This window comes from Chanodichthys erythropterus, chromosome 23, assembly GCF_024489055.1.
Source record: "Chanodichthys erythropterus isolate Z2021 chromosome 23, ASM2448905v1, whole genome shotgun sequence".
In the NCBI taxonomy this organism is placed as follows: Eukaryota; Metazoa; Chordata; class Actinopteri; order Cypriniformes; family Xenocyprididae; genus Chanodichthys; species Chanodichthys erythropterus.
Window position 1 is genome coordinate 14,181,010 of NC_090243.1, and position 25,808 is coordinate 14,206,817.

General features: G+C 36.0%; 1 protein-coding gene across 10 annotated transcripts in view; it reads left to right on the forward strand.

The window, feature by feature from the left end:
- Window positions 1-25,808, forward strand: part of dpyda.1 (dihydropyrimidine dehydrogenase a, tandem duplicate 1) — a 239,481-nt gene that overhangs the window by 187,943 nt on the left and 25,730 nt on the right. For all 10 annotated transcript variants that reach the window (XM_067378763.1, XM_067378754.1, XM_067378755.1 and 7 more), the window contains one exon: window positions 13,901-14,043. In XM_067378763.1, coding sequence (XP_067234864.1) covers window positions 13,901-14,043 — 143 coding nt within the window. The remainder of the gene's footprint in view (window positions 1-13,900; window positions 14,044-25,808) is intronic.

Genomic DNA, 25,808 nt, shown 5'->3' on the forward strand with positions numbered 1-25,808 from the left:
TTTAAATAATAGTTGGTTGAAATAAAACTACCCAGCAGGTTGGGCAAACATTTAACCCAACTGCTGGGTTAAAACAACCCAATCGCTGGGTTTGTCCATTTTCAACCCAACTTGGGTTGTTTTTAACCCAGCATTTTTTAGAGTATAGTTATTACAGGTTTGCGTAAAATTCTGAGATTGAGTTTTTATTAATTTTGAGGGATACTGAATGTATTTGTGCAAGTGAAATGAGTAAATGAATGTTCACATTTAGTCTAGAACTACAATAACCATCATGTTTACAAGCGAACACAACACCTCTGCACTTTATTTGTCTCAGCATGGTGACAGGAGAGCTGTCAGTCAATAAATGTGAAAAGTAACTTGTGTTACTTATTTGAAAGAGTAACTTAGATACTTTGTGTAATGCGTTACTTTACTGGTTACTTGAAAAAGTAATCAGATTACATAACTCAAGTTATTTTTAATGTGTTACCCCCAACACTGCCAGCATCAAGCTTTAAAAAAAACTATCACAGAGTGGTCCCATGCAACACATGTCGTATAATCCAAGTGTTCTGTGGGTTTGCAATAGGGTTTGGTTGAAAACGAACAGAAAATTACTATAATGAAAAGAGTAGGTTCTTCAACAACATTTATGTTCCATAGAATAAAGTATGGATTTAGAAGGGGTATTTTTGTTATTCCTTTAACATTTTATGTATCACTAAGATTTTATTCCTTCAACCCTCAGAGAAAACATACCTGTGCATCGGTTTCTAACCCCTGTGGCTCCAATCTCACCTCATCTTTTCCCAACATACCCATAATGCCTCATTCTACGTGCCTGTTGTTGTGATTGTCATGCTGAAGGTAACAGAAGCATGATCGTCTACCGGCACGTTTGAGCGCTGCGGTCACCCGCGGTACGTTCAGCCACATTACTGTCAAATGCAAAAACTCACACTCAGAGTACACACTGTTTTGGTTTACTAGTTAAACAACCCTCCGAGAGTTTCGACACAGATGCGCCGCCGCATAAAGAAGAAAAACAGTCCCAGTTCTGAGTCTGTGGTTCTCGCTCAGGTCATAAATGCATCGTCTATGTGAAGGGCTCTTGGGAAATATGTCGAGTTTGTTTGCTTGTGTTTTTCTTTTTGCTTTTTTTATATTTGCATCTAGCTAGATCAGTGCATTACCTCCTAGCGGAGGTGATATGGTAAGGATGCAGGGAGCTCTCGGCTGTTTAATTTGCGGCCTGCCGTGTTGGACAGAGCATGGTACAGTAGGTCTGATTAATTAAATTCGCCTCGCTCAGGACGGATTTCTCACCGCTGTCAAGATTTCAATTTTATGTTAAATATTCTCTAAAGGGCAGGCCCTTAAATCTTATGGGCGGGGAGCGGCAGTGGGCTGTGAACATAACCATAGGCTAACTACTAATGATAAGAACACGCACCAGAAGAGGCGTCTATAACGCACTCGCTGAATGAGATTGTCAATCACTCCTGAGACCATCGACCCAGTAAAGGACCAAACAGTCAGAGAGAAATGTAGAAACATGAGCTTGAGACTTTGACATCGGCGTGTCAGGATTCAGTGTATAAATAGATGTCTTATTCATCATAGAATAATTAATGTGTTAAATGAAGGAGCTTGTATGTAAAGGCTTATAAAATGCAACTAAAGTGAATATATTAAATATAATAAATAATAATACAATACACTACCATTCAAAAGTGTTGTTTTTCTTATGTGCACCAAGTTTGCATTAAATCAAAAATACAGTAAAAACTGTAACACTTGAATGTGAAATATTATTACAATTTAAAATAGCATTTTCTATTCTTTTTCCATTCTTTTTTTAATGTATTTTAAAATGTAAGTTAATTCTTTGATGGCAAAGCTGAATTGTCAGCATCATTACTCCAGTCTTCAGTGTGTGTCACATGATCAAAAAGCATTCTAATTATGCTGATATGATGCTAAAAAAAAAACAAAAATTCTTATTGTTATCAATGATGAAAACACCATATTTTTGTATATAATATATATATATATATATATATATATATATATATATATATATATATATAATATTTTTTGTAGCACTATATATGTCTTTACTGTCATTTTTGATCAATTTAATGCATCATTGTAGAATGAAAGTATTAATTTCTTTACAAAAAAAAAAAAAAAAAAAAAAGGCTTACCGTCCCCAACCTTTTGAATGGTTGTGTACATAACATATATGATACTATAATACTGTTAAGTCTAAAAGTCTGACACCATATTGAAAATCTGGGTTGCAAAATCTTATTTAAACCTGGAAACATGTTAAAATAAAAGTTTTAGGATATTGAAAACTTTTGAACACGAAAACATGAAAATTTTGCATTATTTCTTTGTCATTAATCAAAAAAGGAGCTTTTTTGGAGATTTTTTTAGTCAGTGATCTATAAATATATCTTGATTTATTTATGCAGCAGCATAAGTGATTTCAGTGCATGCTTCATCCTCATTTGCATCATAATTGGATTAGTATTAAATAGGTGCGAAATTTAGAACAGGTTACAGTACATGGCTTTGCACATCTAAAAGTAATAATGAGTAGTTTAAGCGTTAATTACAGCACATCATCCACCCCCATACCTTACTTTGTGAGCTGGTTTTTATAATTACAAAAACCTGCTTTTGATTAGCGGTAACTGTGTATTAACTTGTACCGTAACTTTTCAGATTTCTACAACATGATGTTGTTAATATCCAGCTAAATAATAAGGGTTGTGTTCTTATTCTGAGCAACTTGTACAGGGTTTGTAATTCAGGCTTTCAGGCCATGAATAAATATCTGTTAAACACAGGCTGTGATGTTATTTAACATTCGATTCTATTTGATACATTTCATTTCGACCTTATGCATCCCGGTTAGGTAAACAATAACTTACAATGTATAATCATCTGCCAGTTGCATACATTTAATGGTGAAGCACAACCATATTTAAAAATAAAACAACTGTAAGGGTGATATGGCTTTTATTCAACAGTAATACGAGAATTTAATGTTGGATATCTTACATTTTAGATAAAAAACTTTGAAACCACCGCTGCTATTTTCAATGTTAGGAAAAGTTACTTTTAAAAGTAATGTATTACAATATTGTGTAACTCCCTAAAAAGTAACTAGTTACATTAGTTACTTTTCTATGGAAAGTAATGCATTACAGTAAGGTATTTTCAATGTTGGGGCCAGTTACTTTTAAAAGTAACGTTACAATATTGTGTTACTCCATAAAAAAATAACTAGTTACATTACTTAGTTACTTGTTTATGGAAAGTAATGTATTACGGTAAGGTATTTATAATGTTGGAGAAAGTTACTTTTAAAAGTAGTGTGTTACAATACTGTGTTACTCCCTATAAAACTAACTAGTTACATTACTTAAGCCGGGGACACACCTAACGATTAGCTGAAACATTCTAAGACTGAACTAAACACACATACCGATTGTTTCCTTCGACTGGAGCCGATTTTAATCGTTGACAGTCGGAGAAGAACACACGTTTATGATTGAGACCGCTGCTAAGCAACACACTGTGCGCGGGATCTTGAAAATGGATGTAAACAAACAGCTCGCGCTCTTAATCTGCAGCTATATTTGTGCGGAAAATAACTAAAAAAGTGGAAAAACGTGCAGGATATGTGTGAGGTCCTGGCTGGAGAGGCAACATGGATTTGTTCTCTATAGAGAGAATTTGAGGTGAGTAAACTAAATCTCAATAATAGGTAAAATATTTGTAATTCATATGCTTAAATCTATTTTTAGGGCTCGCACTCCGGTGGTGTCGGCCGTTGTTAAACAACGATAAGCTGCGATCCTCAATGAAGCTTGTTCGACTTGAAACGGCACTGTACAGACCATTACATTACCACAGAAGTAACGTTAACTTTATACTACCACAATGCGACCTCAAAGGGCACTTTAACTCTTTTGCGATCAAAGGGGCAGGGCTCTTTATATTCTCTCTGTATATATTGTATCAACTGTTAATTTTGTATCCGTATCAGATAAATAATATATATACAAAACATGATAATAAAAAAAAAAATAATAATTATCTTTATCATTTGTTGCCCCCCTATTGGCTGGTGCTCCAGGACACTCGCCCAATGCCGTCTATGGATAATCCGGCCCTGTACATTACCATAGACAGTAAAAGAAATGGACACAGCGACCCCATTGGAACTCAATTGAGTCAAGTGAAGCCCATTTTTAGCGAATTTTAGCACTTCCGCTTCTGACGCGCAGACTCACACTAAGCTTGATGACGTCCGCAACCTGTCTGACAGATGTAAATCTTCTAGTAGCTGTGCGTGAAAAACTGCCATCGTTAATCTTGCAGAGACGGCGAGCTTGAGCGGGGAGTTCTTTGGCGTGAGTGAGCAGGAGTAAGTATTCTGATTAATTATTTTGTATAGTATTTTAAAATGTAACGCCAGCACGCCATATTAAGATAATCTCCCCGATTGCCTGCGAGTTTCTCCTCCTGTCTGTACGGTAATTTCGCTACTGTGCGACAGAGAGTCGAGTAGTTATGACGCAATCGTTAGCTTATTTTTACAAAAACTGTTTCTACGGGGCCATAATGTAACATAGAAGGTAATGGAGCCCTTTATGCATTGTTGTGTATCTTTGGAAATAAATAATGGACAAATGGAGTCTTTAAACGCCTCAGATGTAAAGTTATTCACTGTCAAAGTGACGCCAAAATGAATGGGAGTCAATGGGATGCTAACGCAAGTGAAGTTCTGCTACAAGATGGCGGCACCCGGCCGACTTCAACTTCCGGTCGACTTCCTTGGGCACTGTACATTACCTGACACGTTCAAAGCTTCCGCAATAGCAGCCCAACTTCTTTCCTTATCGCTTCTATTATGGTATTCCTTCGAAGATGTGTTGTATAGACAGTCGTACTCTTGCCAGAGTTCAACCAGTTTTTCTTCCATACCGGTTGTCCAATGTGTTTTTATGTTTCAAACGTTTTTGACGCCATTTCGCCGCTTGTTTACAATCGCCTGACATAGTCTCCAAGGAAACAGAGACGTCATCGGTCGCAAATATTATGCTGCCTTCACGTGCTCTCAGTGCTATTGTAAAGATGACTTTCCTTGAAAAAAAAATAAATAACGAAACTTGAATGCGATTTGCTCATAATCACTACTTCAGAAGTGGGAATTATCAAATTTGAGAAGAATCTTTGTGAGGGGGAATTATCAAATTTGAGAAAAATCTTTGTGAGGAGGACTGGCAATGACTGTTTCTAAAATTCTAAGACTAGAATCGTTAGACGCAGCACACTGCACGATTTTAAGCACCAAATGTAAACACCGACTGAACGCAACTGGCTCTGACTCGGCGCGATTGGACATGATCAGTCGTAAGTATCAAATTACATTCATAATCGGGCTTACAATCGTTAGGTGTGTCCCCGGCTTTAGTTACTTGTTTATGGAAAGTAATGCGTGAGAGTAAAGTATTTTCAATGTTGGAGAAAATATGCTTTTGAAAGTAATGTGTTACAGTATTGTGTTACTCCCTAAAAAAGTAACTAGTTGCATTACTTAGTTAATTTTTATGGAAAGTAATGCGTTATGGTAAGGTATTTTCAAAGTTGTGGCCAGTTACTTTTAAAAGTAATGTTACAATATTGTGTTACTCCATAAAAAAATAACTAGTGACATTACTTAGTTACTTGTTTATGGAAAGTAATGCATTATGGTAAGGTATTTATAATGTTGGAGAAAGTTACTTTTAAAAGTAATGTGTTACAATATTGTGTTACTCCATAAAAAAATAACTAGTGACATTACTTAGTTACTTGTTTATGGAAAGTAATGCATTATGGTAAGGTATTTATAATGTTGGAGAAAGTTACTTTTAAAAGTAATGTGTTACAATATTGTGTTACTCCCTAAAAAAGTAACTAGTTACTTTACTTAGTTACTTGTTTATGGAAAGTAACGCGTGACGGCAAGGTATTTTCAATGTTGGAGAAAATATGCTTTTAAAAGTATTGTGTTACAATATTGTGTTACTCCCTAAAAAAGTAACAAGTTACATTACTTAGTTACTTTTTATGGAAAGTAATGCATTACAGTAAGGTTTTTTTCAATTTTGAGGAAAGTTACTTTTAAAAGTAATGTGTTACAATATTGTGTTACTCCCTGAAAAAGTAACTAGTTACATTACTTAGTTATTTTTTAGTGGAAAATAATGTGCTACGTTACTTTTGTCACTTTTTTTCACCTGGCTGAGGCTTGCTATCTTCCAGGCCTTGCAGGTGTTTTTATTGTTGTTGTTTTTTTTACTGAGAACGTTTTTTTGCAAGTGTTTAACACAGTAACGCACTTAACAACATATAACATACACCTTCGTTATATAAGAGCCAGTGTAACATGAAGGTATGCTTGATTGTTGTGGTTGTAGAGAAGAATGTATCATGTTTTTTTTTTCCACTGCATGTTCTTTATCAGCTGCAGGAGATGCTGTGCTTTGTCAGTTTTTTAAAGCACCAGTCGTGTTGTAAAAGGAAGCATTTCTGCTGAGATCGTCACACACTTCACAATGTGCAGTGGCCTTAACTGACCAGATCTCTGAATTATGCATCAGTCCCTGACCACTAGATAGTACGCAATGATACCAGAAACACTTTCCATAGTGTCACATACAAAAGGCCATGTAGTACTGTTTAAGGAGTGCTCTGCCTTTGCTGGTTCATAAACACATTTTGGCTTTTTTTTCCTACTATTTTGCATAATTGTGACCTGCATTGAGGTAAATTCCTTGAGTATCTTGACTTGGGATGTGATGTTTACAAATAATTTGTGTATTTTATGCAGTTGGCTGTCAGTTTTCAGTGTGTCAGCAGATGTTTTTGAGACTGGCGGAGATGACTTTGTGCCTCTCGCCTTTTTCAGAAGATTCTGGCACGTTACTTTGTTTAATCGGATAATTGTATAAATGTAATGCCATCATTTCATCAAAGAGAAAAGGTGAACTGATGACATTTTCCCAAATGTCAGAGTTATCTTAAGTCTTTTATTACATCACATTTAAACGAGGACACACATTCGCCATCTCCTGATGCTATTATTATAACATGAAATCAGGTATTCATAGAAATTGCTTATTATACTAATGTGACTGTCAAGAAAGACAGTGGATGGGTCCATCAGGGAGACCAGGTGTGGGCTTTATGTGGCCAAACAAACCAGAATTATAATTTTAAATGAGATTTTTACATTTTATGAAGAAGGTGGTTATCTATAATGATAATGATAGGTGGTTGGCCTAATTCTCTTTGGCTACATTCACACTGTCAGTTTATGGGATTGACAACCCCATTTACTTACAGGTGTGAATTTCGGAATGCCACATTCTCATATCAACTTTGAGTCTTGAAAACTGTCTGTATGAACATGCAATAGTAGCCAAGCCCATATTCTCTTACCAGTAGCCACAGCAACAAAGTAATATCAAAGATGGCGACGTCCATAAAACTGAAAAGTCTTTTCACTTTCAATCAGTTTCAAGAGACCAATCCAGCCAGGAGAACTTGATTTCACCAAGTACAACATGTTCCTGAATCTACATCTTTGCTGATCCTGGAACAACATTCCAATCAACCAATCAGATTTGAGGGACAAGTTTACAGTTTATGTCGTTCAGGCTTACAACCAGGGTTAGGTGCTTCTACATCAGTGTTATTCACCTATCATTTCCCTCTGATTTTAGGGATACGTTATGGGTAAGGTTAGTGGTCGGGATAGGGTTAGAACTACATTTTCAGACAGGAATGTTGTTTCAGGATAAACAAAATATGTTGATCCAGGAGCACATCTTACTTAGCAAAATCACGGTAACCAGTCAAGCCATGAGTTCATCCATCAAATCTTCATTAACCGACAGCAGCTTTTATATCTGGATGAAGGGTGGAGCATTTAAATTGCTTGTAGAACCCAAAACTGATGGGAGTAGCTCTAATTGGGAAAAGTGACTGGATTTAAATCTAACAGATGACACAGTGCACATATCTCTGTCACTGTAAGTTAACAAAACGACACATGAAAACCTGCAACACTTGGTTGGCACATGTCTCTCTCACACTGTATGATGTGACAGACAATGTCTAGTTACGTTCACACAGTTAAGGACTCAAATACAAGACTGACAATTGTGTTCCTGTGTGAACGTGGCCTATGATATTCTGATCCTTACACAGCAAAGTAATCATGTTCTTTGTCTAGTTTTCTATTAAAGGGGACATATCATAAAAATCTGACTTTTTCCATGTTTAAGTGCTATAATCGGTCCCCGGTGCATCTACCAACCCAGAAAATGTGAAACCTAGTAACCTAGTAACTTTGTTTTGCCAAGCCTTTCTCTGCAAGCATGTTAAAAAACGACCCGCTCAGATTTCGCTCCCCTAGTGACGTAGGAAGGGTATCTTATTATAATATTACCGCCCCTTAATCTGCACGTTTCCACCCACATGGCAAAAGTTTGAGTAAAGCATGCTAACTGTTCTGTCGTTGACTGCACAGACACTATTTAGAGTCTCGTTAGATTGGATAGCCTGAAAGTTGAAAGATCGATTGCTAAAAAAGGAGCTTTTCTGTCTTAGCAATATTTTGGAAAAACTATTATACCATTCACAGCATTTGATAGCAATCATAACTGGTGTGTATGGCTCTGTTTGGCAAACAGGTACGCTGTGTATAGTGGGCGTCTATATGGGTTTTGCACAAAAGATTAATATGTCGGCACATGCTAGTCAATGAGTTGAATCAACTCCACAGCAACTACATAAATTTATCCACTAACCGTTCAGAAACATCCAGTTTCATTCTAAAAGTTGTAACTTCTTCCTGAGTCTCTCCATCAGTGTCGACTCCGGTTTGAACAATGCAAGGCTGAATACCGTTACTGACAATCCTCATTTTGGCTGCGTGAGATTCTCCAGCTTTGTTGTTGTTGAGCAACCGAAGCGTGAACTGTTAAAGCTCCGCCTTCTTTTGCAGTTCATTTGCATTTAAAGGGGGACACACAAAAATGTCATGTTTTTGCCAAATAGGGGCAAATTTCAAAAGCTATGATAAATGATCTGTGGGGTATTTTGAGCTGAAACTTCACAGACACATTCAGGGGACACCAGAGACTTATATTAAATCTTGTCATAATAGGTCCACTTTTAAAAAAATATCTGAACATCCTTAAATCCAGATCAGTTTAATTGTATTTTTTTTATTTTGTTCATTTTTATTCAAATTATATTCAAAGAATGTATGTTTTTCTGAGAAAATAGATGCAAATTGTTTTTTCCCCTCACTGTATGCATAAAACCAGACACATTTTTGGAGGTTTCTGCTTAAAACAAGACAAAACTAATGGCCAATTAATCCTCGAAAACAAACTTGTGCAATTTTCCTTCTCACATTAATTCATCTAAATTAAAGTTGTTTATTTAGATATTTTTACCAGAAAACAAGACAAAAAAGCTGCTTAACAATGATTTTTTTTTTTTTTTTTTGCTTAGTATTTTGAGTGGTTTTTAGCATGTTTCTATGTGGTTGCTCGTATGTTCTGGATGGTTTGTTAATGGCCTAAAAGAGCCACTCTTAGTGTATATGATGTTCTTCTGTTTCTCTAAAGATTCTTTATGTGATTTATTATATTTTCACCCAGTTCCTTGTCCATGTAAAACAAGCTCATTTAAAAATTAAAGTAGCATTCATGTCTATAGTGCAAACCGTGTGAGTTTAATACTTAGAGTTAGAGGTCTATTCAAATCCCTAACCCAAAGAACGACTGACACTAATAGTGAAGCATCACCAGCCTTAGCAAATTCCATTAATTATGGAAATCTGAATATATAGATATGGAAGACGAATATTTATGGCAAACCCAGTGGAGCTCGTCCGTTCTCTGTGAGCATTACCCATTAGTCATTAACACAGTATGGTAATGATGGGTGTGCTTGTTTGACGTCTCCACCATGCCCTCCAGCTCCTGCTTTTCATCTATATTTTCATCTCTTTCTCCACGACTTCTAATTCCTCTCACATCTGATTCCACGTTTCAGTTTGATCCACAAAATACAGATTTGTGAAACCTTCTGCAACCTTTTTGTGTCAATAACTTATGTTCTTCTGATACAAACGAACAGCATATTTCCTCAGCTTCAATTACCATTCCCAGCATTCTTTCTGTGTGTGTGTGTGTGTGTGTGTGTGTGTGTGTGTGTGTGTGTGTGTGTGTGTGTGTGTGTGTGTGTGTGTGTGTGTGTGTGTGTGTGTGTGTGTGTGTGTGTGTGTGTGTGTGTGTGTGTGTGTGTGTGTGTGTGTGTACGCTTGAGGGAGTTAGACAGGATGTTCATTATCATACCATAGGTCAGGTCTGTGTGTATTTCCCTAATTGCCTCTCCTTGTACGTGATTTTTTTTTTCTCCTATTGCCTTTCTTCTTCTTGTTTGATGATGCCAAATTCCAGGCCTCAGTGTCCTGCCTGATTCCTCCGTACATCCGTCTGTGCTCGGAATTATTCATCGGGATAGCAGGTGTGACGTGCAGCGTTTCAGTAAGCGCCTCGGACTGACCAGAGATGAGAAGCTTTCTTGCCCCCCTTCATCCCGCAAACACAGACCCTCTAGTGACCTGACGACGATTTCTGCAAGACTAACCATCACAACACGCCACACAATATGTTTCTACATCATATGGAAACAATGAGACTTGTTGTTTCCCACTAAGAAAATGAGGGTCGTGAAGGAATTTGACACAATCTGTCAATCTTTCTATCCCTCCCCTGCTCCTTTTTAATTTATTTTTATGTCCATCAGAGTCTCATAAAAGGAAATTTTTCCCCCCATGTGTTTGTAAACAGCACCGGGGTGACAGGGTTCTACCTGTGGAGAGGCTGCAGTTGTTGAGAGTACCTCATCCATTTCTAATGCAATTAGAGGTGTCAGTATCTCCTCCTGAGAAGCGCTTCCTGCACGGCCACTGAATAAGGTTCCTCCTTCCATTTAAATCCGCTGGATTAGATTTGAGTGTCAGCTGGCAGACCTGCTAAGTGTCCCCTGACTAAGTAGACTGAAATGTGTGTCAGTATATTACATGGCTTTTCAAATACTCTGTTTTTCATTGGCTTGTGCACGGAATGTTGTTGCAGAAGATGGATCGACTGTGTGTACATACTTAAATAAATTTTTTATTGCGAAGTAACTGTCTCAGATGGTTCTCTGAAAATTCGCTAACCCTAACACTTTTAAAGGGTTAGTTCACCCAAAAATGAAAATTCAGTCATTAATAACTCACCCTCAAGTCGTTACACACCTGCATTCATCTTAACACAAATTAAGATATTTTTGATAAAATCCGATGGCTCAGTGAGGCCTCTATTGACAGCAAGATAATTTACACTTTCAATGCCCAGAAAGTTACTAAAGACATATTTACAGTTCATGTGACTACAGTGGTTCAATCTTAATGTTATGGAGCAACGAGAATGCTTTTTGTGCACCAAAAAAACAAAATAATGACTTTATTCAACAATATCTAGTGATGGATGATTTCAAAACACTGCTTTATGAAGCTTCGAAGCTTAATGAATCTTTTGAATCAGTGGTTCGGTGTATCAAACTGCCAAAGTCACGCCCCCCAGTGATTGAACCATTGAAATGTCGTTTACTGAAATCACTTGACTTTCATGCTCCAAACCACTGATTCGATTCGATGATTTTAACTGCTGATGAATGATCAAAACAATGACAGCCAATCACAATCCATCCTTGTTTAATGAGCTTGAGCATTTAAAACGACAGACGACAAAACTTCAGCACGCACAAAAATAACGATAATGGTTTGTTCAAAATATTGCTTTTTTATGAAACTTACCCACACTCAAGTGTTGATAAAAAAAAAATAGCGCATGAAGTTAGAATACTTTTTTTGTTGTTAAAAAAAGATGCTTTGTTCCTTCTTTTGATATTTTACATGTTCAGATATTCATTCAAAAAAATATTCTGGAGGCCATGAAAATTTTGTGAAAATTATCAAAAATGCTGGAGGTGGCTGGCAAATTGTTAAATAAATAAAAAAATGCTGGTGGGGAATGAGTTAAAAATGCATTGGTGTATGAAGAAATTAACATGCTAGTATTGTTCATTTTTACTCTGAACCCTAACCTTATTGTAAACTGAAATGAAAATAGATACAAATGAGATATTGTTGTCATATAGTAAGATTATAGAACTATAAAATTAATGCGAATAGATTAATCCAGAATATGTTCTATGTCTAAAACTTGCCACTATGATTTTATAGTGTTTTATGTGTTTGCTATGTAGTTGTGGGCAGTTTTTAGTGTGTTGCTAGGGTGTTCCGGGTAGTTGCTAGGTGATTAAAGTTTAATACTTAAAGATAGATGTTTGTTTAAATCTTTAATCCTAACTAGGAGCAAAAGCAATAGACATTTTGAAAGAATTTAATGAGAAATGTTTGAAAACATCTTTCTCAAAATATAAAAATCAGACTTTTAATTGCAAATTTTGGTATCTCAACAAATTTGACCATAGTTTGAGACATTGTTGAGATTAATTAGAAGCTGTAGAGAAAAGATACACCCTGGACCACAAAACCAGTCATAAGTCGCATGGGTATATTTGTAGCAATAGCCAACAATACATTGTATGGGTCAAAATGATCAATTTTTCTTTTATGCCAAAAATCATTAGGATATTAAGTAAAGATCATGTTCCATGAAGATATTTTCTAAATTTCCTACAGTAAATATATCAAAAATGTATTTTTGTGAGTGGATATGCATTGCTAAGGACTTCATTTGGACAACCTTAAAGGCAATTATTTTTTTTATTTTATTTTTTTGCATTTTCAAATAGTTGTATCTCGGCCAAATATTGTCCTATCCTAACAAATCATACATCAATGGAAATCTTATTTATCTTTCAGATGATGTATAAATTAAAAAATTGACCCTTATGACTGGTTTTGTGGTCCCGGGTCACATTTGAGATTGCTTATATCTTTTTCTTGGGTTAAAAATGTGAGTGAAAGTGAAAGTCTCCATATTCTTTTCATTTAATCTCATTGCTGCTGTGTAGGGGAAACAACTGAGATGTTAAAAAGAGATCATTTGTGGATTTTTCTTTCCTGCAAGTTTCTTTTTTTGTGTGTGTGTGTGTGTGTGGAAACACACAATATCCCTAATTTATGTTATGTAGGATGAATGTGCATCCTGTGTTTGAATATATTTGCTGCTGTTTCACATGTTCTGTAATATACATGGAAATGCCGACATTAACTTTACATGCTTCTTCAGAGAAGATGGACTGAGACGGTGTTCCTTTAACGCGAGTCCTCTGTATCATTAATAAGGGTCATTTAGCGTGTGGGAGAGAGCGCTGGCCCGCGCTCTTTGTCTTTAGTGACACCAGCGCCAAATGAGGAGAGACAATGTCTCCCACTGATCAATGAGGGGAAAAAAAGGCTGCCAGTGAAATGAAGTTAAATCTAATGTGATAAACGGCCCCGTCTGTCAGCGGGATCAGATCAGAGGTTTTAATTTTATTCAAGACATTGCAGCTCAGGTAAATAAATAAAGGGTGTAATGTAAGGAGGCGCAGCGCTCCCTAGAGAACATCAGTCTGAAATTTTAGAGGATGAGACGCCGTTTAACGAAGATAATTTGTGTCTGCTGTAGACCTTCCATTTGAGATCTGAGATCTTCACGCTGGACTTTTTTTTTTTATTATTTACGATTTATCTTATTTTATTTTATTGACATCTAAAAGCTCAAAAATGGATGCAGAGGGTAATAATAATTTGTTTTTGCATCCGCAGGAAATGCCATCCGGCCCATCGCATTGAGAGCAGTGTCCGCCATAGCGAAAGCTCTGCCTGGTTTTCCCATTCTGGCCACCGGGGGCATTGACTCTGCAGAGTCTGGATTGCAGTTCCTCCATGCTGGAGCCACAGTGTTACAGGTAAGTGATTGAGGGTGCATCCAAAATCGCATTCTCTCTGAGTAGGTACTTATTTTGATTACTTCGCCACCACTAAAAAGTATGTTCTATATAGTACGAATGGACTACATCATGTGACCTACCAACATCAGTTGAGTCGCTTCACTGCCATTCACAAATCCTCTCCCGTGGCCTCATGGGAAAATAAAGTGTCCATCGTATTCAGAATCTCAGAAGTAATGTGGGTACTCTTTGCATACTCTTTTACGAGGACTGTGAATTCAGACATTCTACTCTTGTCACATACTGTTTTCGTCTACTCTCTCTATCCAAAACAGTGTGAAGTATCAGATCTGGATGTTTTATATTAGCACTTTATTCAAATCTAACAAAAATGCTGTGTGGGGAGCTGAAAAACACATCTCTTATCCCAGACATACACATGTGGGCCGGATCTGGGCCGACACTTTGTTGATGTCAGGGATAGTACCAGTTGGACTTTTTCGCCAAAGCATTCCATGCACTTTTACAAGTCAAATATTATCTAATGATGATTTATATTAATAAGACCACCATAGAAGATCAACCAGGACAAAGCTGGCTGTTTGTGAAAAGGATATACAAATAAAATAACACTGATAAATTGCATTACTGATTAAAAAAAAGTCTTTTGAATGTAATAAGTAGTTTCAATAATGTCATTTAAGTTTATTACAAATATTTAAAAAACATAATTGGTGTATTAAAGCTGTAAAGATACATATTGCATGTCTGATTTTTTATTTTTAATAGTGTAGTTTTATACGCAAGCTTTTCCTCATTGGCTTCAGGTTCATAGTAACTTTTATTAACATTAACAAACATCATTACTTTATAAAACACTTAATAGCTCATTAGAACCACGGCGCTGCTCAAACTCATCGTCAGAACCTGGAAGAGGTTGCTTCGTTGTGTGACGTCACCATAATTATTAATCTATGCAACTCAAATCCAAATATGTTTCTAGTTTATGACACAATTTGTCATGGTGCGCATTGTGTTTGTGCATTGATACGCAATTACTTTTAATTGGTATTGTCAGCCCTGCATTTGTCTCAGCTGTATACTAAGTTTTAATTAGAAAACTTTGTTGTAAATGAGATACAGTATAGTTAAGCATAATATTTAGATTGCAGATTGAAAAGTGTTTCTAAACTCTCCACATCATGGCTTGCTTGTGTCTGGGGAGTAATCAAATAGAGAATCTGTATGCAAATTGAATCTCTATCTTTGAATAAATGCATTTACTATTTTTAAAGGTTGATTTAATGTTTCGGTAATGTCTTTCCCTCTCCTACCTGTTCAGTGGGAACACTTGGGATCTGAAGAGCCTTTTTGCATTCAGACATTTGTCCTTTGAGTTAATATGAAAATTTAATTACAGAATAACTTGGGCTCTTGATAGAATCATAATGCTTTCAATTACAGATCCCCCACTTTAAAAAGCCATAATTTGTATTTCATCTTACACAATATAATCACTATTTGTGACGCTTTTCTTGCTTTAGAGATGTTCCTGCAAGTGATGAAAGAAAATGTGTTTTTGTGTTAATATTTTGGGTTTAGTGGAGGATTAGTGCTGTGAATTGTGGGGTTCGGATCTGGAAGATGAGTTTGTCGAGAACACACGCTGCGACACGCGTCCTTTCAAACACATCAAAGAGTCTGACTGCTGAGAAACTGCATGCAACACACATCTGTGTGCTTCATCAGCACCGAAAACTGATCCTGATTACTGCTTCCTCTGCAATGTTTTATCCTCAAGGATAAAACCTGCTCAACCGGGCCTGGCTTGGTTTCGTTCCCCACACGCCTGTCGAAGTCAGGTCTGGGTCAATGGAGAACGAACCACCTTTTGGATAAGGAACGGTGGCGGCTGAAAGAATGCACTGTAATTCGAACTGTTGCAATCAGTGAGACTTGTAGTCAGAACTGAAGGGACTTGGAAGGACTGAATGGGAGAATCAGGCTCTTCAAAAGACACCAAACGTCTCGGTGTAAACACAAACGCTGTAGGCACTCGCGCTATTGTTTCTAAGCAGACACATCAATTCGACGCCACATCAAATGTATTCTCCCGAGAACAAATAATATAATGAAGTCCATTCATATCCTGTATTGATTTCTCCGGATCGAATAGTGTTGAACCTGTGGAGTTTTGACTTTCCGTGGTTATTGAAGAAAAGATAAAGGGTGTGTTGGAACCAGAGCCTGATTTATCCCATTAACTAAGTGAATTGCAAAACTGTAAAGATAATCGTGTAAAGCTTTGGTGATACCTGCAGTCTTTTGGGTGTAAATTTCTCTAAAAGTCAAGCAAATGTGTGCAAAAACGGCAAATCATTCCATTCAAATGATGCACGGTATCCTGGAGAGCAGCAGATTCTTTATTAAAATCATAACTCAAAGTTCATCGCTGTGGTTCTTCCACATTCTGCACAGACTGTGGATGTCGCAATGATGTCAGATACGCTGGCGGTCTTTGTTGCTCAGATTAGCATTGGGATGTCGAGATTAGAATTGGAAATATTATTTTAGCAATATTCAGTTCGTTGGGATGGTTTATACTTAAAAATTCTTGTTGAATCAACTTGATTTTACAGTTGAGTGATGTACAAATGTTTTGCAGATTGGCCCAAATCATTTGAGAGAATTGGTTCAAAAGAATGATTCATTTGCATATTGTACTAAATTGTATTGCACATTGCTAAGATGCAAGATGTATTGGATTACAAAAAATAAAAATAAAAAATACAGTAGCATGAAAAAGTATGTGAACCCCTTGCAGAATCTGTGAAAATGAGAATTAGTTTAATAAAATAAGAGGGATGATAAAAAATGCATGTTATTTTTTGTTTAGTACTGTCCTGAGTAAGATATTTTACATAAAAGGCAAAACAATAGCTGAATTTATTAAAATAACCCCATTCATAAGTATGTGAACCATTGATTCTCAATACTGTGTGTGGTTACCTGATGATCCACGACTGTTTTTATGTTTTGTGATGGTTGTTCACGAGTCTCTTGTTTGTCCTGAGCAGTTAAACTGAGCTCTGTTCTTCCCGAAAATCCTCCAGCTCCTGCAGATTCATCAGTTTTCAAGCATTTTTGCATATTTGAACCCTTTCCAGCAGTGACTGTATGATTTTGAGATCTGTGATTTCATACTGAGGACAACTGAGGGACTCAAACACAACTATTAAAAAAGGTTCAAACATTCACTGATGCTCCAGAAGGAAACACAATGCATTAAGAGTCGGGGTGTGAAAACTTTTGAACAGGATGAAGATGTCACAATCATTGTTTTATCATTGTTTTTTTATTTAGTACTGCCCTTTAGAACCAACAGGAGATACTTGCATGTTTCCTGGCAGAAAAATTAAGTACAATTTACCTTGATATTTGAATTCAAAAGTTTTCACCCCTCGGCTCTTAATGCATTGTGTTTCTTTCTGGAGCATCAGTGAATGTTTGAACCTTTTTTAACAGTTGTGTTTGAGTCCTCAGTGTGAAAAAACAGATCTCAAAATCATAAAGTCACTGCTGGAAAGGGTTCAAATATGCAAAAATGCTTGAAAACTGATGAATCTGCAGGAGCTGGAGGATTTTTCTGAAGAACAGAGCTCAGTTTAACTGCTCAGGACAAACAAGAGACTCATGAACAACCATCACAAAACATAAAAACAGTCGTGGATCATCAGGTAACCACACACAGTATTGAGAATCAATGGTTCACATACTTATGAATGGGGTTATTTTAATAAATTCAGCTATTGTTTTGCCTTTTATGTAAAATATCTTACTCAGGACAGTACTAAACAAAAAATAACATGCATTTTTTATTATCCCTCTTATTTTATTAAAATAATTCTCATTTTCACAGATTCTGCAAGGGGTTCACATACTTTTTCATGCCACTGTATATTTATCATGTTTGTGAAGAATGTAGTCTATACGCTGAGTTTTGGTTCATTTTTGTGAAGTTCACGGAGACAGCAGAAATCGCACCCTATTTGTTTTCTTTATTTTACAAAAGCACACTGTTTTGTTGTTATTGTGAGTTTACTTAAATAAAAGTAAACATGTTTTACTGTTTTGAATGATGTATTACTCTTATCTGTATGACCAAAAATTAGTATTTTAAGTTGGATCCGCTGTTATCAGGAAAAAATGCAATTGATCGCACCGGCGCCTCCATGTCATGCAATAAGCGTGCTATACTGAGTTAAGCTTTCACACTCCGCACAAACACTTAGATATGCACCTAATAGTTTATCTAGGTTATCATTAGAGTGAGTGGCCATGTAAAGTTGCTACTACTTAGATTTTCATTGATAAGCCACATTTGAGATCGATGAATGATAGGCGAAAATTTGGATTACTACAAGAACCCGCCGTTAATGATCTGTCCCTCACAGACTGCAAGACTTCGCCTCTTCCTGTGGAGTTTTTATTTCTGTAACTAACCAACAAATAAAATTTTGGTCGCCTAAAGGTGGGCATACACTGTTTTGGCAGCAAAAGGGAACAACACAATATTAGGAAGGTGGTCATAATGTTATGCCTGATCGGTGTATGTTTGTCTTTAATGATATTGACTTAGTTCATCCAAAAAGGAAAATTCTTTCTTCTGCAGAACACAAAAAAAATACTGTGTATATTGAAGAATATTGAGGTCCAGATAACATTGGAGCCAAAAAGCTAGGAGATATTTTTGAAAATATCTTCTTTTGTGTTCCTCAGAAGAAAGAAAGTCGTGCAGGTTTGGAACAATATGAGGGTGAGTAAATGATGACAGAATTTCCACGCCTTTAAATGTTTGTTCCTTTTTGTCTTGATTCAAATTACACAGCGTCATTTGACAAACCAGGCGAGCTAATAACCTACATTGCTGATACGTTACCGGGTTTCTGCGAGCATGTACTTTATTCTACCGCAGCTAATGTGATCCCCTTGTCGATCGATACTCTTTAGTTGATTCATTACCAAATACATCACTTTGCAATCACCCTGTAGGGGATCTTGGGCTCCTCATGGTGCTGTATTGACTTTCATGTGTGATGGTGTAAAAGTAACCTACCAGTTTTTAGCGCCTGTTACTTCTCAGGAATAATCCAAAGATCTTGGAATGCTACTAGCTTAACACAGTCAAATGACTTTCATTTACTGAAGCAATGATGTCAAATGTTCACACTCACGGAGTTGTTGTAAAGTATAATGTCTGCTCCTTTAATAAGATTGGGCTGTTATGATAGATTTTCGCCTGTCATAATGAGACAGTAAAATAGCTGCATTTAGTGGCAGCTGTAGGAGATCAGGACAACGTTTTCATAGGGAGGTCTTTGGGGGCAATGGAGCAATATTTCACTAATGGCAGAGCTGGTTCAATCTTAATGATCCACACTGTAATTTGGGTCCTTCCCGGTGCATGTAAACAGTTGCGAGTTGCAATAAAGAGACCGTCATCAAGTAGTAAAAATGACTTGTAGCCTAGAAAGCATCAGGATTTTGTAATTTCATTTCAAACTGCTAAATGTTTCCGTTGAGAGGGGTGTAAAACAAAAGATTTGTCTACAACACAAAGCAAGCTTTTAACAAGCAGCCTGGTTAAAGTCTGCCTTAAAAAACACAACGTTTTTACAGTGTTGCTTTTCGGTTGCAGTTAGGTTACATTATAGTGCAACATTCTAGATGTAAAATCATGAACATGACATGCTGTTTATGTATAATTATAGATCAAATTTTAGAGCATTTTAGTTGCAAATACATCTAATGTACATTGTGAATCTTTTATTTTCGTCAATATAACGTCAATATAATGTGTTTTCACTAAAAAACTGCAATGTTTTTGGAACATTTAAGTTAGCTTTAAAATGGCAAAAGGACAGGAAACAGGATTTTGTCATTTCCTTTCATACTGCTAAATGTTTCCGTTGAGAGGAAACAAAAGATTATTAACACAAAGTGAGGTTTAACAAGCAGCAAGGTTAGATTCTGCCCCAGAAAGCACGGAACGTTTTTACAATGTTGCTTTTTGGTTGCAGTTAGGTTACATCTAACATTTTAGATGTGAAATATAAAAAATATTGTAACCAGAACACGATGGGCAGTTTATGTATTTGAAAACAAACAAAAAAATATCTGCAAATGGGAGAAAAGTTACATTTAGGACAACCAAAATATAAATGGTAGATGTTCTGTAAAACTCAGTAAGTTCATAAAACTCAAAACATTTAAGTAAAATAACTCATTTTTTGTAAGTTAGTAGAACTAACATAACAGAACCCCCTGTAAATCCCAACATAACACAACATTGAACACTAACTTATGTCTCCATATGTTAATCTTGGGCAAAAACACACAAAATAACACTTAATATCAACATTTATTTCTACAGTCTGATGCAAAGCATGCTGGGAATTAGAAATCTGCTGCAACTCAACTCAATTATATTAAGTTCAGATTACTACAATGAAATTTTGAGTTAACTTTCATTATTATGTTATTATATTTTAGTGAAACAAACTCATTTCATTTAATTAATTTCACTGTTTGGTTTTACAGTGTACTATGTAAAGAAGACCAGACTAAACTGCAATATTTGTGTGTTTATTTAGGTTTTAAAATAACAAGCTTTACATAAATTAAAAAGCAGTGGAAATACTGTTGTTTGTTGACCGAATGTATGTTTATGCCAAAAATACAAGGCCATGTTGCAACTTTTATGAAATACATGTTTGGAATTAAATTCGGGTGACTAAATGATGACAGAAGTTTCTTTTATGGGTGAACTATAGCTTTAAATCCACAGGCGTTTCCAGTTGTGCGACCACACACAAAGAAAAGAAAGAAAGAATGCTTATATCAGTAGAAAAAAAGGGTAAAGGTTACATCCACTTGTTAGACACCAAACTAGACTGTATTGACTAAATATAGTCCCCAGGTTCAGTGGCTTGTGAAACGTATTTACTTCCAGTGGCTTCCATAAAGATCCAGTCTTTTACCTGAAGCGCTAGATAAAATATCAGTTGCTCGTATTTTTCCCGGTGCGTTGGTCAATCTGTGCGAATCAAAAAGGACAAGAGCTTCATGCATAGTCATTGTAACATTTGGATGCCAAACCGAATCTCTTTGGGGGGAGATGGTGCACGGCTAAATGCCAGGATTTTATTGCAGGAAATAAAAGAGCAGACAGAAAAAGAGAGAGAGAAAGAGAGCAAGATGAGGGTAGAGGGAAATGGAAAGAGCAGGAGCGCTGAATCTAAAAGCATCTGAGATCTCAGAAGGAGTTGAAATCAATGCACCACCACAGTTTTCAGCGCAGATAAAAAGGACCTGCCGTCTCAATTGCCTGGAAACTACTTAGAAATTCTCACTTCAGATTTATTTCAGGACTCAGCCACATTAGCGCTAAATACTCCGGGTCAGGATATCTTTGATGTTCTGCATCAAATGAAAAGCAATAATGGGCAGCGACTCCTGTTCACAGAGCAACAAGCCTGGGATTTTACGGCCCCATCAGACGTAGGATCACACCGTTTAGTCTTGTTTGCAGTTCTTTTCATCATAATGAATCATTTGTTAGCTCATATCCCACATTTTTTCTTTAAATACGCCTGAAAAATGAGGACAAAAATGGTCGTGGCACATACATATCTATTCATAGTTTGTCTTTGATGAACAGCTCATCCTTCCTCCGTAGGACCGCTGATCCTCACATACCTGTTAAAACGGTGTCCTATTGACGTCGTCTGCTCCGTTAACTCCAATAATTACAAATCAATTGTTAAACTCTGCGGCAGGCATCAGTGGACTCACGTATTTCTTGATGTTAAATCAAGGTGAAATGACATTGAACCAAATTGGACGTTTGTTTGTGATGTGTAGATACGAACTGTGACATAAACGGGGAGAGAAACAAGTTTTATGCAAATGAGAATTCTAATGAAAACATATCTTCCAGAGATGCGCTAGCCAGGGTAAATGCCTCCATTTTCTCAGCGTGAGGTATGCCGTGTGGGATTTAATTTTTAAATATACAAATGACGCAGAACGGCCAATGATCTGCACCCCCTCCCCCTGAGAAAGCCTTTGTTGTGACTTTGAGGAGGAGGGAATAGGGCTGGGAATTGTAAGGAATGTAACGATTTGGGTTCCTTAATGAATCCATTTCCAGCCCCCTCCTTTCTCACTGAACAAAAAAAAGGGCTATTTTTGGAACCGTGTGTGTGTGTGTATATATATATATATATATATATATATATATATATATATATATATATATATATATATATATATATATATACATAAATATATATATAATATACAGTACAGTCCAAAAGTTTGGAACAACTAAGATTTTTAATGTTTTTAAAAGAAGTTTCGTCTGCTCACCAAGGCTACATTTATTCAATTAAAAATACAGTAAAAAACAGTAATATTGTGAAATATTATTACAATTTAAAATAACTGTTTTCTATTTGAATATATTTCACAAAGTTATTTATTCCTGTGATGCAAAGCTGAATTTTCAGCATCATTACTCCAGTCTTCAGTGTCACATGATCCTTCAGAAATCATTCTAATATGCTGATTTGCTGCTCAAGAAACATTTAATGTGTACAATTGTACAAAATATTTGTGTACAATATTTTTTTTTTTTCAGGATTATTTGATGAATAGAAAGTTCAAAAGAACAGTGTTTATCTGAAATCCAAGCTTTTGTAACATTATAAATTTCTTTACTGCCACTTTTGATTGATTTAATGCATCCTTGCTGAATAAAAGTATTCATTTCTTTAATTTCTTTTCAAAAAAATAAAAAAAAAATATTTTTACTGACCCCAGACTTTTGAACGGTAGTGTATAATGCTACAGAAGCTTTGTATTTCAGATAAATGCTGTTCTTTTGAACTTTCTATTCATCAATGAATCCTGAAAAAAAAAGTACACAACTGTTTTCAACATTGAAAATAATCATAAATGTTTACTGAGCAGCAAATCAGCATATTAGAATGATTTCTGAAGGATCATGTGACACTGAAGACTGGAGTAATGATGCTGAAAATTCAGCTTTGCATCACAGGAATAAATTACTTTGTCAAATATATTTAAATAGTACACAGTTATTTTAAATTGTAATAATATTTCACAATATTACTGTTTTTTACTGTATTTTTAATTAAATAAATGTAGCCTTGGTGAGCAGACGAAACTTCTTTTAAAAACATTAAAAATCTTTGTGGTTCCAAACTTTTGGACTGTACTGTATATCATATTTATTTTGATACATATTTGGGTCATTGAAATGTAGTCTTTGCAGCACATAAAAAGTATTATTTTTCTTTTTCCTTTTTCTTTTTTTTTTTTACTTCATTATTCAACATTTTTAAAACAATCAGATTATGGGAGCATATATATATATATATACACAGTTCATATTATTGTAGTTTATATATACACATATATGTGTGTTTGTGTGTGTGTGTGTGTGTATTTAATATATATACTGCTGTACTTTCCAATGGTACATACATGGTAATTACATTGTACCTATAGACAAGTGTTGGGTAATAACAGGTGCTTACTTATAGTGTCCGTATATGGTAACTAACAGACACATTACTGTACTTACTAATGGTATTTACATGGTAACTATGTAGTACTTACAGACAAGTGTGGGTAATAACAGGCACTTATGTGTGGCAACTAGTAAGACAAATTAATGTACTTACTAATGGTATATACTTGGTAACTATGTTTTACTCACGGACAAGTGTGGACACACATAAGGGACACAGTTTGTGCATGTTAACAACAGTACAAAACAGAGGCTTACCAAATAGTGTTTTCTTACTGATGCCATTTAAAAAACTAAATTCTCAAGAAATAAAGTAATTGTTTTGCTGCACTATGTAGTTCAAGTTCAAGTTAAATTTTATTTGTATAGCACATTTCCAACAGCCCCCAGGCTGACCAAAGTGCTTTACAGAAGAGCAAGAATATCACACATACATAAATTAAACCAGAAGAAAATATAAAACCACCTATTTAAAAGTTTAACATATCATGGTAATCATTACACTAAGGAAAATAAAAAAGTTTTTAACAAGGACTTAAAAATAGACAAGGAAGGGGCCAGCCTAATCTCTAAAGGCAGGGTATTCCAGAGTGGTGGCCCTGCCACCGCAAATGCACGCTCACCTCTACGCTTTAGTCTAGCGCAGGGGTCTCAAACTCAAATCGGCGGGTGGCCGTTTCTGTGATTGACACCTCATAGGAGGGCCATATTAACCTTCAAGCACAAGAAAGCACAACATTTCAGAAAATTTACTTTGCATTAAATTTTTCTCATTTATTTCAAATTTCATTAGGCCTTATAAAATATTTTTATACCTATACTATAAATATCTTATTTACCATACTAAATGTAAACAGCAGTGTCTCTCTCATTGTTAGAGTGTAATATAATTATTAGTAGTATTATATTAGTAATAGTATTATATAAACTAATAATATTACTAATATAATACTATTAATTGAAATAGTCTGGTGCAACTTCTCACATCCAACAAGATGCATGGAATAAAAAAAAAAAAATTAAAACTAATTTAGAAACAAAACCAACAACACTTGTGGCGTGGAGGGGTCAGAAATAAACAAAAAAAAAAAAAAAAACTGGAGCTATATATCAACTTTATTTTGCCAAAAAATAAAAAATCTTTCATTGTTACATACATTATTAGTTTTTAACATTTAGTGGAAGTATTTTCCCTTACTTTATGTTAGCTTAAATAACATTAAAATCTTGCACTGAACAACACTGTACTGAACAAATACAATCCCTGAATGCATTTGTACACTCTGTTTCTTGACAGACACCTGCAGCGCTTGTGCTCACACAGCTGAGCCACATTTGTCCAAGATGCCGTTTGAGCATCGGTAAAGTTTAATGGTTGCACCGGACATGTTTCGGTGGTTTAAATCGGCGCTTGTGACTTAAAGTCGAGTGCTTTTACTGTAATTTAGGCAAGCGCGCTCATAATAGAAGCAATTGAGAGCGCGGCTCATGGTTGCATAGCAACGACAGACGCCACTGGACCGAAAGCACATTGGAATGCGGTGCGGCCGCTTATGTGACGCGATATGTGAATGCCCCCATAGAACGGCGACTTTTTCTTTGCATATCAGACAAGTAGAAACTAGAGAATAATAGTAATAATTTAGCGGGCCGGATTATGTTTTATTTTTGAGATCAGTTGCGGGCCGGGTAGAGGGGGTGGGTGGGCCGTAAATGGCCCGCGGGCTGGCAGTTTGAGACCACTGGTCTAGCGCGTTGAACGACCAACAGAGCCTGATCACAAGAACGGAGGCTTCTGAGTGGAGTGGAAGTTCAGATAAATAAACAGGAGCTTTGTTATGTAGGGATTTGTAAACGAAGAGGAGAATTTTTAAATCTATTCTCTGACAAATCAGCAACCAGTGAAGGGATCTAAGAATGGGAGTGCTGTGTTTGTGTTTACGACACTTGTATGTACTTTATTTAGTGTTTTATGCACTGTTAATGCTAAATTGCTCTCCACAATAGTGCATCTTATTTTGCAGTCCTTACTAGTTAATATGCTTAACCTTATTATTACAAAGGTTAAAGAGCTGGTAATTCCTACACTGTAAAAAATGACCGTGATTTTAACAGTAAAAAATGCTGCAGTGAAAAACTGTCAATTGGTTTACAGAAAGTTTCCGTA